General features: G+C 42.6%; 1 protein-coding gene across 1 annotated transcript; it reads right to left on the bottom strand.

Annotated features, from left to right (window-relative positions):
- Positions 1-6336: 6336 nt before the first annotated feature.
- On the bottom strand, positions 6337-7353 carry LOC121443131 (Y-box-binding protein 1-like). Its single transcript, XM_041644809.1, has one exon. It carries the CDS (start codon positions 7351-7353, stop codon positions 6337-6339), a length of 1017 nt encoding a protein of 338 aa, XP_041500743.1.
- Positions 7354-13824: the final 6471 nt, after the last annotated feature.

Genomic DNA, 13824 nt, shown 5'->3' with positions numbered 1-13824 from the left:
AAACCTCCCTACCAAAAAAAGATGCCCTTTCTTATAGTGTGAATTTTAATTGGTCTTAATAATAAAAACCTGGTGTCAGATATTGGGGACCATGTTGCCATATTAGAGAGACTAAGAGCCATAGACAGCCCCCCCTTCCTGGACAATTCCTCAGTCTGAATGTCCTGTCTCCTCCTGCCTTATATTACTGTCTCCACCTTCACAGTGCAGGGATTAAGGGCATGAATTTCCACCACCTGGCTCTTTTTTCATTTACTTAGATTGGATCAACCTCATATAATCCAGGGTGGTTTTGAACTCCTGATCTTCTTCCTTCCTATTCAAATGTGCTGGGTTTAAAGGCGTCTGCCACCCTTGCCTGTCCTCTATGGCTAACCAGTGCCTAATGCCACCCTCTGATCTTTAAGCAAGCTATATTTGTTAGAGTACAAACAAGATATCATCACAATGAAATAAATGCCCCCTCACTCCTTGCCATCTGCAGGAAACCAGAGCTGATCCAGGCCCTCAACAAATGCAGCACTAGGGAGAGTAGGCCCTGCCCCTCTCCTGGGAAAAACAGTAGAGCTGACCATGTTGCTGTGGGGACAGGTGAGCAAACTCTGAGAATGTAAGGGTGAGTGATCCGGTCCCAGCACTTCATCTAACACACAGTGTCATGAGCAAGGGACAGAAGCCCCCTCAGCACACCTCAACGCCTATGGAAGGTGGAGGAGCTGTCCATGTGGTCAGAAGACCCAGAGAGCTGGAGTTATCCCTGCCTCTCACCAGCTGTAGCAGCCTGCAGAGTGGACCATACACACCGCCTGAGCATCATAATAGTGCTGGCCCTTGTGGTATAGGTTTGGGCATGCTAGCCCTGGTGGTATAGGTTTCAATGAGCTGGCCCAGAGCACAGAAGTGCAGGAGAAACAACATCAACCCTTGCTGCTCACTGCACAGGTGAGCTAGCTGGGGTGTTGCTGGAAAGCTCACACTTGTTTTGAGGTTGAGAGAGACCTGGCAGGGTGACCAACCCAGCAACTACCCAGACACCAAAACGTGGCTAAGTGTAGGCCCATCCCATCATCCACCACTTCTGGGATCTACTGGAGCATGTGAAATGGCCAGCCCTGAAGACCCAAAGTTACAGAATCATCGTGACAACAACAGGAGCCCTAGGGAGAGCTGATGTCTATGGTATAGCAAAAACCAGAGGCCTGGGACCAGACCAATGACTCATTGTCCTGAACACTAGCAAGTGCATATGGACTAAAGTTTTACAGTGTGACTCCCTGAGCCCTAGGGAGAGCTGATGTCTATGGTGTAGCAAAAACCAGAAGCCTGGGACCAGACCAATGACTCATTGTCCTGAACACTAGCAAGTGCATATGGACTAAAGGTTTACAGTGTGACTCCCTGAGTCACTACAGCAGCTGCGATGAGTTTTTTAATTCCTTTCTTCCTCGTTTCTCTTATTGTAATTTTTGTTTTCCTTTTTTTGTTGGGGGAGTTAGTAAGGGTAGCGGGGATGGGGATGGGGTAGAAGGGATGGGGATATGAGTGAGATTGGGATCCATGAAGCAAAACCTACAAGGCAAAATTAAAAATGTTAAGTTGGTTTTGGATGTTCCTTCATTGTATAAGATTATTTTGGCTATCCCGGGTTTTTTGTTTTTCCATAAAAGTTGATTTTTGTTCTCTCATGGTCTGTGAAGAATTTTTTGGGGATTTTGAGAGGGATTGCATTGAATTTATAGATTGCCTATGGTAGAACTGCCATTTTTACTATGTTGATCCTACCCATCCAAGAGCATGGGAGATCCTTCCATTTTCTGGTGTCCTCTTCAATTTCTTTCTTCAAAGTCCTAAAGATTTTGTCACATAGATCTTTCACTTTCTTGGTTACTGTAACCCCAAGATACTTTATGCTATTTGTGGCTATCATGAAAGGTGAAGTTTCTCTAATTTCCCTCTCTGTTTCTCTCTTTTTTGTGTATAGGTCAACTTACTTTTTTGAGTTGATCTTTATCCTGCCACATCACTAAAGGTGTTTATCAGCTGTAGGAGTTCTCTGGTAGAGTTATTGGGGTCACCGATGCATACAAACATACCATCTGCAAAAAACGAAAGTTTGACTTCTTCCTTTTCGATTCAAATCCCCTTGATGTCTTTATGTTGTCTTATTGTTATTGCTAAAACTTCAAGCACTATGTTGAAGAGATATTTTGAGAGTGGACAGCCTTGTCTTGTTCCTGATTTTAGTGGAATGGCTTTGAGTTTCTCTACATTTAATTTGATATTAGCAGTTAGTTTGCTGTATGTTGCTTTTATTATATTTAGATATGATCCTTGTATCCCTTACCTCTCTAAGACCTTTATCATAAAGGGGTGTTGAATCTGTCAAATGCTTTTTCAGCATCTAATGAAATGATAATATGGTTTTTCTTTCAGTTTATTTATATGACACTGAAGGTCATGCTCAACCTCTTTAGCGACCAGGGAAATGCAAATAAAAACAAATTTGAGATACCATCTTACACCTGTCACAATAATTTAAAAACACCAAGGATAGTCTGTGTTGGAAAGGATGTGGAGTAAGGGGTACAGTCATTCATTGCTGGTGGGAATGCAAACTTGTGCAACCACTTTGGAAATCAGTGTGGTGGTTTCTCGGGAAACTGAGAGTCAACCTACCTCAGGATCCAGCAATTCCACTCTTGGGAATATACCCAAGAGATGCCCAATCATACTACAAAAGCATTTGTTCAACTTTGTTTATAGCAGCATTCTTTGTAATAGCCAGAACCTGGAAACAACCTAGATGCCCTTCAATGGAAGAATGGATGAAGAAAGTGTGGAGTATATACACATTAGAGTACTACTCAACGGTAAAAAAACAATTGCATCTTGAATTTTGCATGTAAATGTCTGGAAATAGAAAACACTCTTCTGAGTAAGATAACCAAGACCCAAAAGGATGAATATGGTATGTACTCACTCATTAGTGGACTCTAGTCACAAATAAAGGACATTAAGCCTATAGTTTGCAAGCCTAGAGAAGCCAAATAACAAGGTGAACCCCAAGAAAAACATATATAGATCCTCCTGGAAATTGGAAGCAAATAAGATTGCTGGGCAAAAGTTGGGAGCATGGGGGTGAGGGAGGGTGGGGGTAGGTTTGGAAGAAGGGGAGAGGGGGAGAGGGAAGGGAGAAAGGAAAGACTGGAGAGAGCTTGGGGGAGTGGAAGGGTGGAGATGGAGGAAGGGCAGATATAGGAGCAGGGAAGAAGATATCTACATTAAGGGATCCATTTTAGGGTTGACAAGAGACTTGGCTCTAGAGGGGAACCCAGGTGTCCACGGGAATTTCCCCAGATAGGTCATTGGGCAGCAGAGCAGAGGGTGCCTGAACTGGCCTTGCCCCACTATCACACTGATGATTATCTCGAATATCACCATAGAATCTTCATCTGGCAATGGATGGAGATAGAGTCAGAGACCCTCATCAGAGCAATGGACTGAGCTCCCAAGGTCCAGTTGAAGAGTAGAAGGAGGGAGAAGATGAGCAAGTAAGTCAGGACCGGGAGGGGTTGGTCTACCCACTGAGACAGTGCCTGTTCTAATGGGAGCTCACAAAATTCAGCTGGACCAGGAATGAAAGAGCATGCAATAAAACCGGACTCTCTAAATGTGGCTAAAAATGGGGGCTGACTGAGATCCCATTGATAATTGCACTGGGACTTGTTTCTGCTGCATATACTGGCTTTTAGGGACCCAAGTCTGTTTGGATGCAAAGCTTCCTAGGCCTGGATGTAGGGGGGAGGGCCTTGGACTTCCCACAGGGCAGGGTTCCCTGCCTTTTCTTAAGGAGGGAGAGGGAGGAAGAAGAGGGAGTGTGGAATATGGAAGGGTATGGAAGGAAGTGTAAATGTTTTAATGGAATAAATAAATAATAAATAATGTTAAGTTGGGAACCTAATATGAAATTGGACCTAGTATTATAAAACAAACCCATTTCATAACTACAATACCCCTGGAAATGAGCACATCCATCAGAACAGAGACAATTATGTAGCCATCTCTGTGGGAAGACAGATGATTTTCCACTGGGCCAAATACAAAATACCTGTATGTGTTCATGCTGCTTAATCTCCCAAACTCTTTTCATTCAATTTCCCAACTTTGTCAGATAACCTCAGAGTGAAATAAAGTTTCCTCTAGCCCCTCAAACACACTACAATTACTTATCTATTTAAATATTTGTCACCATGTGTATCTATGTGTCTGTGTGTGTGCCTATATTCATGCCTGCGGGCTTCTCATGGTGAACATGGACAAGTCAGAATAAAACACCTGGTCGTTGTTTCCCTTCTTAATACCATGTGGGTCTCTACCATCAACCTGAGCTTGTCATTGGTGGCAAAAGGCCTTGAGACCAACAGCTTCACTTGTGTGTCATCTTGGAGACCCCAGGGTTCTTTTCCCAGCATCCCTCAGTGTTTGCCTAAGTACACTTGCATCCACACCACCACCAGTCAATCCACATTGCTCTCAGGTCAGCCATTCACATCGGCACTGCATGGGGGCATGTTTGCAACCTGGAGAATGAATAGTTCTGAATGTAGCCAGTCAGTAGTAGACCAGGCATTTATTCCCAGCAATTGGGGGGCAGAGGCAGATGAATCTCTGTGAGTCTGAGGCTAGCCTGATATACACAGAGAGAGTTTCAGGATAGGCTCAAAGGTCCACAGTGAAACCATGTTTCACAAAACAAAAAAAATTAAATCTGAATATTATGGTATCCCAGCAACAAGAATGGAGTGTAGAGATTCTCGGGATCAGTTCTCTCCTGAGAACAAAAATTCTTAGAAGAACAGCAGCTTACTCTGAACCTTCTGCACGTCTACCTACTGATTATAATTTCTGTGATAGTGGAGATTTTGGGACACTGCAGCTCACGGCTCAACCACATTTTGTCTTGGGATATCTTTATCCTCCATGGTAGACATTCACAGACCAGCCCTCTGCGTGACCTCACATCCTGTGACTGGCCAGTGACTTGGAAATGTACTAACAAACCAGTGGATAGCACCAAGTTAGGGGCTTCCAGTGTCACTAGATGGCAGCTCAGGCCCATAGCACAGATTGCCCCACTTTGTTGCAATAACTAGACATATTTCTTCCAATGCATTACAAAATGGCTTTGCTCTTCACTATTCTTTCTTCTGGTATTATAAAAACATGATGAGGAAGTGGCCACGTTGGAACATGGAATTCAAGGTAAACCAAATTTGAGATCAAAGTCTAAGGTCACTCAAATGTGGGTACAGAATAAACTAGAGCCTGTCTCCTGGGTGGTTAGAGTTGTTTCTCTATGGAGTGGCTTCTCCACCTGCCTCAGTGGTAGTGTTAGGGAGTACCCTCTTTTCTTTATTTTCTTACTGAATTTTCCTTTAAAAATGCATTAGACTTCAGAATCCTGATGGCTTCAGTTGTACATATCTGTTCATTGTAATGTATTTTTTTACATTCTGAGTCATATTTCCTGCATATTTGTTCACTTTCTATGAATATGATTTTTCTTCACTGTTAGCAGTGAAAAGCTCAGACTTATGGCCCTGCTTTCCACTGTGAGGATTAGAAGTAGCTTCTCTCAGCTATGAACTCCAAGTGCATCCACATCTGATCTTGACAGCAAACTCTGGAGTAGCCCTGTCCCTGAGACAGTGACTTAGTCTCCTACTTCTTGCAGATAACAATAAGTTGACGGAGAAAGTGGGTGGTATCATGAGCATAGAAAACCTCAAAGCCCACCCGACAGTGACAACATTTACTTCCTCAAAAAAGGCCAAAGTCACTCCAACAATGCCACCCCTTGTATTAATGCCACTCACCATGAGATTATGGGGGCCAATGACATTCAATCTCTTATACCCACAGATCCGGCCCACTCCTTCAAAACCAGGTAGAAACACCCTACCCCACCAGAAGCCCAGGGCACTATGTCACCACCAGAGCCCAGCCATTCCAGTACAACATGCCCTGATATTCCAAAACAGCCTAAGCACAAGAATTGATCTTTTGGAATTAGTATTTAAGACCTTTATTTAGAGGTGTTTGCAGTTGGTTGGCATAATTTAAAGAACATTGAAGGTGTATTTTGAAACACCAAATTAAAAATACACAACACATTTGTTAGGTAAGACATGCTACATAGTTAATGCTGATATTTCTATTGTATCCGGTCAACTGTCCAAAGAAAGCCCTTGATGTTCATTCGTTATTCTTGGTATTTCATCTCCATTTCTTCTAGAATTTACAGACCACGTGATGGTATAGATGGTAACCCGGCATTTACTCAGTCACGCCTTGCTTGGTCTTGGCTGCAGACAGATTCTTATAGGGTGGATCACATGCCTTTGGTATTTCTTTCCCACTCTGTGGCTTCTTTGGGCGTCTTTGTTGGTGATTGAAGTTGCAGTGATTATGACGTCGAGGTGGCTGCTGACCTTGGGTCTCCTCTCCTTGATTTTCCTCATAGTGCCCATTGCTGTCCTGTCTTTGCTGTCTTTGGCGAGGTGGGCCCCTGCGGAACTGTGGTCTGTAATTGCGATACTTATCCGGTCTCACTGGTACACCTCTCCCTTTTGTACCTTGTTGGCCAGCACCCTCCATCACTTGTCTTTGCTGGTCTTGTTGAGCTTGGCCTTCATGAGTGCATTCTGATTGCTCCTTCCTTCCACCAATCTTCCTATTCCGGTAATTTTGCTGGGAATTACGTCGAGGACCACTACAACCTCGATAGCATCTATACTGGTTATGCTCTGATGCATATTTACCACCTCGAATTTCTATTCCACCGGGGCCTGTAACATTTAACGCCATTGCACCCTTTTCTCCTTCAACAATATCAAACTCCACAGACTCTCCGTCTCTTACCCTGCGAAGGTACTTCCTGGGGTTATTCATCTTTATGGCAGACTGGTGGACGAATATGTCTTCTTTGGTGTCATTTACCTTGATGAATCCGTAACCCTTCTTGACATTGAACCATTTAACTATGCCCAAAACCTTCCCTGCGATTTGCTTCTTCTCCCTGATGGCCGGCACTGCTGGTGTGAGACAGCCTGGGATGTCACTGCCTGCGCTGCTGCTCATAGAGCCAGGCTTGGTATCTACAGCCCTGAGGATGGCATCAGGGGCATCAGCTGGCTGCTGGGTCTTTGCCTCACTGGTAATGGCTGCTGTAGTGGTGACTTCAGTCTGCAGGGACTGCTGTGTCTCCTCCAGTGGTGGATTGGTGACTAGGTCAGCAGTCTCGGTGGTGCTCTCGGGGCTCTCTGGGGCCAGCTGTCTACTTGCGGTGTCCATTGACTTCAAGAAATTAATCGTAAAACCAGCTTTGTCATGAGGATTGAGTCCCTTAAAGGAGAGAAGAACGACATTCTTACATAAACCAAGGAAAAGACAACCACAAAATTAGAGGTTATCAGCAAATCCCTTACAAAAGGACAAAAAATTCAAGAAAAATACAAACTGATGATAGAAACTATTTAAGACATGAAAATTGGAATAGAAACAATAAAGAAAACACAAACCTGGGGACTCTGGAAATGGAAAATCTGTGTAAACAAATAGGAAACACAGATGTAAGCATCGCCAACAGAATACAAGAAATGGGAGAGACAATCTCAGCGAATAAAGACAAGAAAGAGGAAATGGATTCATCATTCAAAGAAAATCTTAAATCTAAACAATTCCTAACAGAAAACATCCAGAAAATCTCACATCATGAAAAGACCAACACTAAGAATAATAGGTATTGAAGGAGAATGATCCCAGCCCCAAAACTCAGAGAATACATTTTACATAATCATAGAAAATTTTCCTGACCTAATGTAGGATTTGTCTATAAAAATACAAGTAGCTTTCAAATCTACAAAAGGATGAATCAGAAAAGAATGTCCCCACTCTACCTAATAAACAAACACTAAAGTTGCAGAATAAGGAAAAAATATTAAAATCTGCAAGAGAAAAAAAAGAAAGTAAAATATAAAGGCATATATATATATAAGAATCACACCGACAACTCAATGGAGACGTTAAAAGCCAGAATGGTCTGGACAGAATTCTTGCAGATAATAAGTGCTTATCGATACCAGCACAGACTAATAAACCCAGTAAAACTTTCATCGATGGATCAAATACAACATTTCTTGAGAAAGTCAAATTTAAACAAGTATCTTTCTAGAAACCCAGTCCTACAGATGGTGCTGAAAGAAACTCCAACCCAAGGAAGTTGATGTCACCCATGTAAACACAGGAAATAGAAAATCTCACACTGACAAAATCCATAGAAGGAGTATATGGACACATGCACGCACACACACACACATACACACATACATGAATGCGAACACACACACTTACATACACATACACACATACACCAACACACACACTCCACCATGACCTTCATGACCAGTATAAGAACAGGAAGAAACAGTCGGTGGTCATTAATATCTCTCCACATCCGTGTACTCAATTAGTTGATAAGAAGACACTGGCTAAAATATGGATGTGATATCAGGACAGGTCTTTTTCCTGCATTCCAGAAATCCCCCTCAACATCAAAAGTTGCCTCAGAATAAAGGGTTGGGAAAAGCTTTTCCTATCAAATGAGCCTAACAAGCAAGCGGGTGTACCTATTCTAATAGCTCACAAAATAGACATCAAAGAAAAATTAACTAAAGGAGATGGTAAAAGACATTTCAGATGCATTAAAGGAAAAGTCGACCGGAATGACAGATCAATTCTGAACACATATGCTCCAAATAAAGGACTTTCACTTTTACAAAAGAACATTACTAAAGTTTAAATCACACATCGAATAGTGTGAAACTTCAACACTCCACTCTCACCAGTGGGCAGGTCTTTAGGACAGAAACTAAACAGAGAAAAAAAGGGAACTAACAGATGTTATGACTCAAATTCACCTACTGGATATCTACAGAACATTTCACCCGAACATAAAAATATATTCCTTCTTCTCAGCACCTCATTGAGCCTTCTCCAAAATTGACCTCAAACTTGGTCACAAAGAAAGTCTCAACAATAAAGGAAATCTGAAGTTACCCCTGTCACCTATCAGACCATCATGGATTAAAGTTGGGTTTCAACAACAACAGAAACATTATAAAACCTACAAACTCAGAGAAACTGAACAGTTTTCTACTTAATAACCACCCAGTCAATGAAGAAGTAAGAGAGAAATGAAAGACTTCCTAGAATTCAATGTAAATGAATGTACAACTTACCCAAATTCATGGGGCACAGTGAACGTGGTGCTGAGAGGAAAGTTCCCAGCACTAAGTGCCTGCATAAAGAAATGAGAGAATTCTCATACCAGTGACTTCATAGTACACATGAAAATTCTAGAACAAAAAGAAGCAGCCACACCCAAGAGGAGTAGACAGCAGGAAATATTCAAAGTCAGGGCTGAAATAAACAGAATAGAATAAAGAAGGCAATGTAAAGAATCAATTAAACAAAAGTTGGTTCTTTGAGAAAATCAATAAGAAAGACAAACCCTTATCTGTACTAACTAAAAGACACAGATTATCCACATTAACAAAATCCAAAATCAAAATGGAGTCTTAATGACAGAAACTGAGGAAATCCAAAGAATCATTAGGTCATTATTCAGAAATTTTACTATACAAAATTTGAAAATCTGAAAGAAATAGACATTTTCTCTATGTAAATCGTGTAGCAACTCTCCATCAACATGAGATAAGTAATTTAAACAGACCTATAACCCTCAAGGAATAGAAGCAGCATTTAAAAATGTACCAACTAAAAAGTACCCAGTGCCAGATTGTTTCAGCACAGAATTCTATCAGATTTTTAAAGGAAAGTCAAAACCAATACTCCTCTAATTATTCCAAAATAAAAACAAAAAATATCTCCACATTCATTTTATGAAGCAATTGACACCATGAACCTAAACAACACAAAGACTCAATTCCATCACTAGAGGTAATATAAAATGAGAGGAGGAAAAGGCTTAGTTTGTTGAGGCTGTGCTTGCCCAGCCTTGGTAGAGGTAAGACTTGGCTGCTTTGCTTTTCTGTTGTTTGGGTTGAGCCCCAATATCTGACTCTTGGCCTTTATTATTCGTGCTTTGAACACTTTGTCATGATAAAAGTCTCGGGGTGATCAGGGATATAAGTGACATGCCTAACAATTATGAAAACAATATATTCCTTCCTGAATAGAACACCAGTAGTGCAGTCACTAGGATCAACAGTTAAAATGGAACCTAAGGAAACTGAAAATCTTTTGTAAGGCAAAGGACAGTATCAATCTTTGATGTATAGACCAAAACGACAGCCTACAAATTGATGGAGGAAGGTCATTGGCCAATAACGAAACTGCTTGGCCCTGTGGGTGGAGTAAAGAGAACAAAATGCTGGGAGGAAGAGGAAGTGAGGTCAGAGTCTGGACAGCTCTTCTCTCGGGAGAAGACGCCTGAGAGAGACGCCATGCGCTGCTCCTGGGATGAAGCTCCGACCCAGGATGGACATAGGCTAGAATCTTCCCGGTAAGCGCACCTTGGGGTGCCATACACAGATGATTAGAAATGGGCTAAATTAATATGTGAGAATTAGCCTAGAAGAGAATGGGCCAAGCAGTAATTAAATGAATACAGTTTGTGTGTTGTATTTTGGGGCATAAGCTAGCCGAGCAGGCGGCCGGGGTGCTGGGGACGCAGCCCCGCCGCTCCTATTACTACAACAAATGGGGAAAGATCTTCACTATGCCCACATCTCACAGAATGCTGTTGTCCAAACACAAAAAGAACTCTAGGAACCAGATTTCAAAATACAAATAATCCATCTTAAAATTGGGGTACAGATCTAAAATGAGAATTCTTGACGGAAAAGTGTCAAATTGCTGAGCAGCACTAAGAAATGTTCAACATCTTTAGACATCAGTTTTGCAAGTCCAAACTACTGAGAGATTTCATCGTGTACCACTCAGAATGGCTAATGTCAAAATCACAAGGGACAGCTTAGACAGGTTAGGATGTGGAGCATATGCAACAATCCTCCAAGGTTGATGGGAGTACAAACCTGTACAGGTAGTAAGGAAGTCAATATGGCAGTTTCTCTGAAAATTGATAATTGATTTACGTCAACATCCAGTTACACCATTCTTGGCCAAATACCCAAAGGATGCTCAATCTTACCACTAGGACTCTTGGTCAACTATGTTCCTTAGCAGCTTTATTTGTGATAGCTAGAACCTGGAAACAACCTAGATGTCCTTTATCTGAAGAATGAATTTTGTGCAGTGGACTATCACTCAGCTCTCATAAATAATGACATTAAGAAATTCAATGGCAAATGGATGGAACTAGAATAAAATCATCCTTCCTGAGCTAACCCAAACCCAAAAAGACAAAGAGGGGATGAGTTATTTATAAGCTGACATTAACTCTAAAAGATAACCATGCTACAAGCTATAGTCTCAGAAAGGCTTAGTTACAAGGAGGTCTCAACGGGGGCACACTTATCTCCCTGGGAAGGGGAAATAGAAGATATTTCATGGGTGAACTCGGGGCACACAGGAATGGGAACAAGCAGGATCAGGTAGGAGAGAGTACTGAAATAGCATACAGAAAAGGGGGTATATTCTGGGTCAGGTAGAAACCTGGTACAGACTCATGTACATCTACAAGTATGCCCTCAGATAGTGCTCTTAGCAATAGCAGATACAAAACCAGAGCATCTCATATGAACAGTCAAGACAACCAGTGGAGGGATCAGGCTACAGTCTATTTACATAAACTTTATTTTATTTTATTTTTTTTATTGAATAAAAGGAAAAAAAAGTTTCTGCCTCCTCCCAGCCTCCCATTTCCCTCCCCCTCCTCCCACCCTTCTCCCCTTCCCCCCACTCCTCTCCCCCTCCCTCTCCAGTCCAAGAGCACTCAGTGTTCCCTGCCCTTGGAAAGTCCAAGGTCCTCCCCCCTCCGTCCATATCTAGGAAGGTGAACATCCAATCTGGCTAGGCTCCCACAAAGCCAGAACATTAAGTAGGATCAAAACCCCGTGACATCGTCCTTGGCTTTTCATCAGCCCTCATTGTTCGCTATGTTCAGAGATTCAGGTTTTATCCCATGCTTTTTCAGTCACAGTCCAGCTGGCCTTGGTGAGCTCCCAATAGATCAGCCCCACTGTCTCAGTGGGTGGGTGCACCCCTCATGGTCCTGACTTCCTTGCTCATGTTCTCCCTCCTTCTGCTCCTCATTGGGACCTTGGAAGCTCAGTCCAGTGCTCCAGTGTGGGTCTCTGTCTCTATCTCCATCCATCACCAGATGAAAGTTCTATGGTGATATGCAAGATATTCGTCAGTATTGCTATAGGATAGGGTCATTTCAGGTTCCCTATCCTCAGCTGCCCAGGGAACTACCTGGGGACATTGCCTTGGGCTTCTGGGAGCCACTCTTGGTTCAAGTCTCTTGCCAACCCTAAGGTGGCTCCCTTAACTAAAAATTGTGCTTCCGTGCTCCCCTATCCAACCTTCCTTTATCCCAATCATCCTTTTTCTCCAAGTTCCCCCTATCCTCCCCTTCTCCATTTTCTTTCCCCCTCTCCTCTTACCCCCTTCCCACCCCACCCCCAAGATTCCAATTTTCTCCCCCCTGCAATTTTGTCTACTTCCCATAGCCAAGAGGATAACTATATGTTTTTCCTTGGGATCATCTTCTTACTTAGCTTCTTTAGGTTCACCAATTTTAGACTCCAAGACCCAATTTTTTGCTTAGAGGAAGCATATAGACTGTGTTTGGTTTGATTTTTGTAGTGTAGGAATCGCCAGGTTTTCAAAAAAAATGCAGGTAGTTTTTAGAAAGAAAGATGGAAGTACCTCTCCCCCTTACCTGCATCCTTCACAGGACTTTGGAGACCCTGACACATGAGGCAGTCTGACCTATGCCCTAGCTATGAGTCCTCTGCCAGAGTCACGTAGATGATTAGGGTGGGGGATACAAAACAGCAATGGGTTGTTTCTGGATCCTTGGTGTGCAAGTTCAGGAAGGAGACATGGCACACTCAGGTCATGTGTGTATATAAGCCATGACAGATTTTGTTCCGGTCCCTGCCTCATGGGCAACTTGTGAATTCATTGCCCCACAGATGGGCCTACTTCATTTAACAAATGCAGGGTCAGGGCATAGAGTTCACAAAAACCTGCTTCTGTATCTGTTTGGTTCTGTCTAGGGAGAATGGCTGATTGAATACCCTGTAGTGACTGAAACCTTGGAACTGGGCTAAAGACTTGCTCCTGATTGAATTTCAGATTTCATATATCCAAATCGCCACCGCCCGAGGGACAGCTGTACCAGGTAGCACCGGGAAGCAGCATTTAAAGGATAAACCCCTTCCCATGCTACAGTCTGTCATGATGTTCCTGTCATCTAAAGAATGTGGAACAGCATTAATTCAAACTGAGAGGACGGGCAGAGGGATGGCATCAGCCTCTTCATTTCTTCAACCTGTCCCTGTCATTGTAACTTGAAAGCAAAACGAAACCAGGAGTATCCAAGGGTCAGTCGTGCAGAAATATTAAAAAGAGAGAACGAAGAAAACCCAAAAAGAAAAAGAAAACTTGCAACAGGAACAAAAGAATCCCAAGAAGGTAAATAATTCTCTTTCTCCTTCAGTAATAAATAGGCTTGGAGATGTGATGGAGAAAGAGAGGCTTTAAGAGGCAGCTGAGCAGTCCAGATTCCCTGTCCTGCGGGAAGTCCAAGGTCCTCCCACTTCTATCCAGGAC

The sequence above is a fragment of the Microtus oregoni genome, unplaced genomic scaffold (genome assembly GCF_018167655.1).
Source record: "Microtus oregoni isolate MIOR12 unplaced genomic scaffold, Mior012 000100F_ref0000014, whole genome shotgun sequence".
Taxonomy (NCBI): Eukaryota; Metazoa; Chordata; class Mammalia; order Rodentia; family Cricetidae; genus Microtus; species Microtus oregoni.
This window is presented reverse-complemented; position numbering and strand designations above follow the sequence as displayed.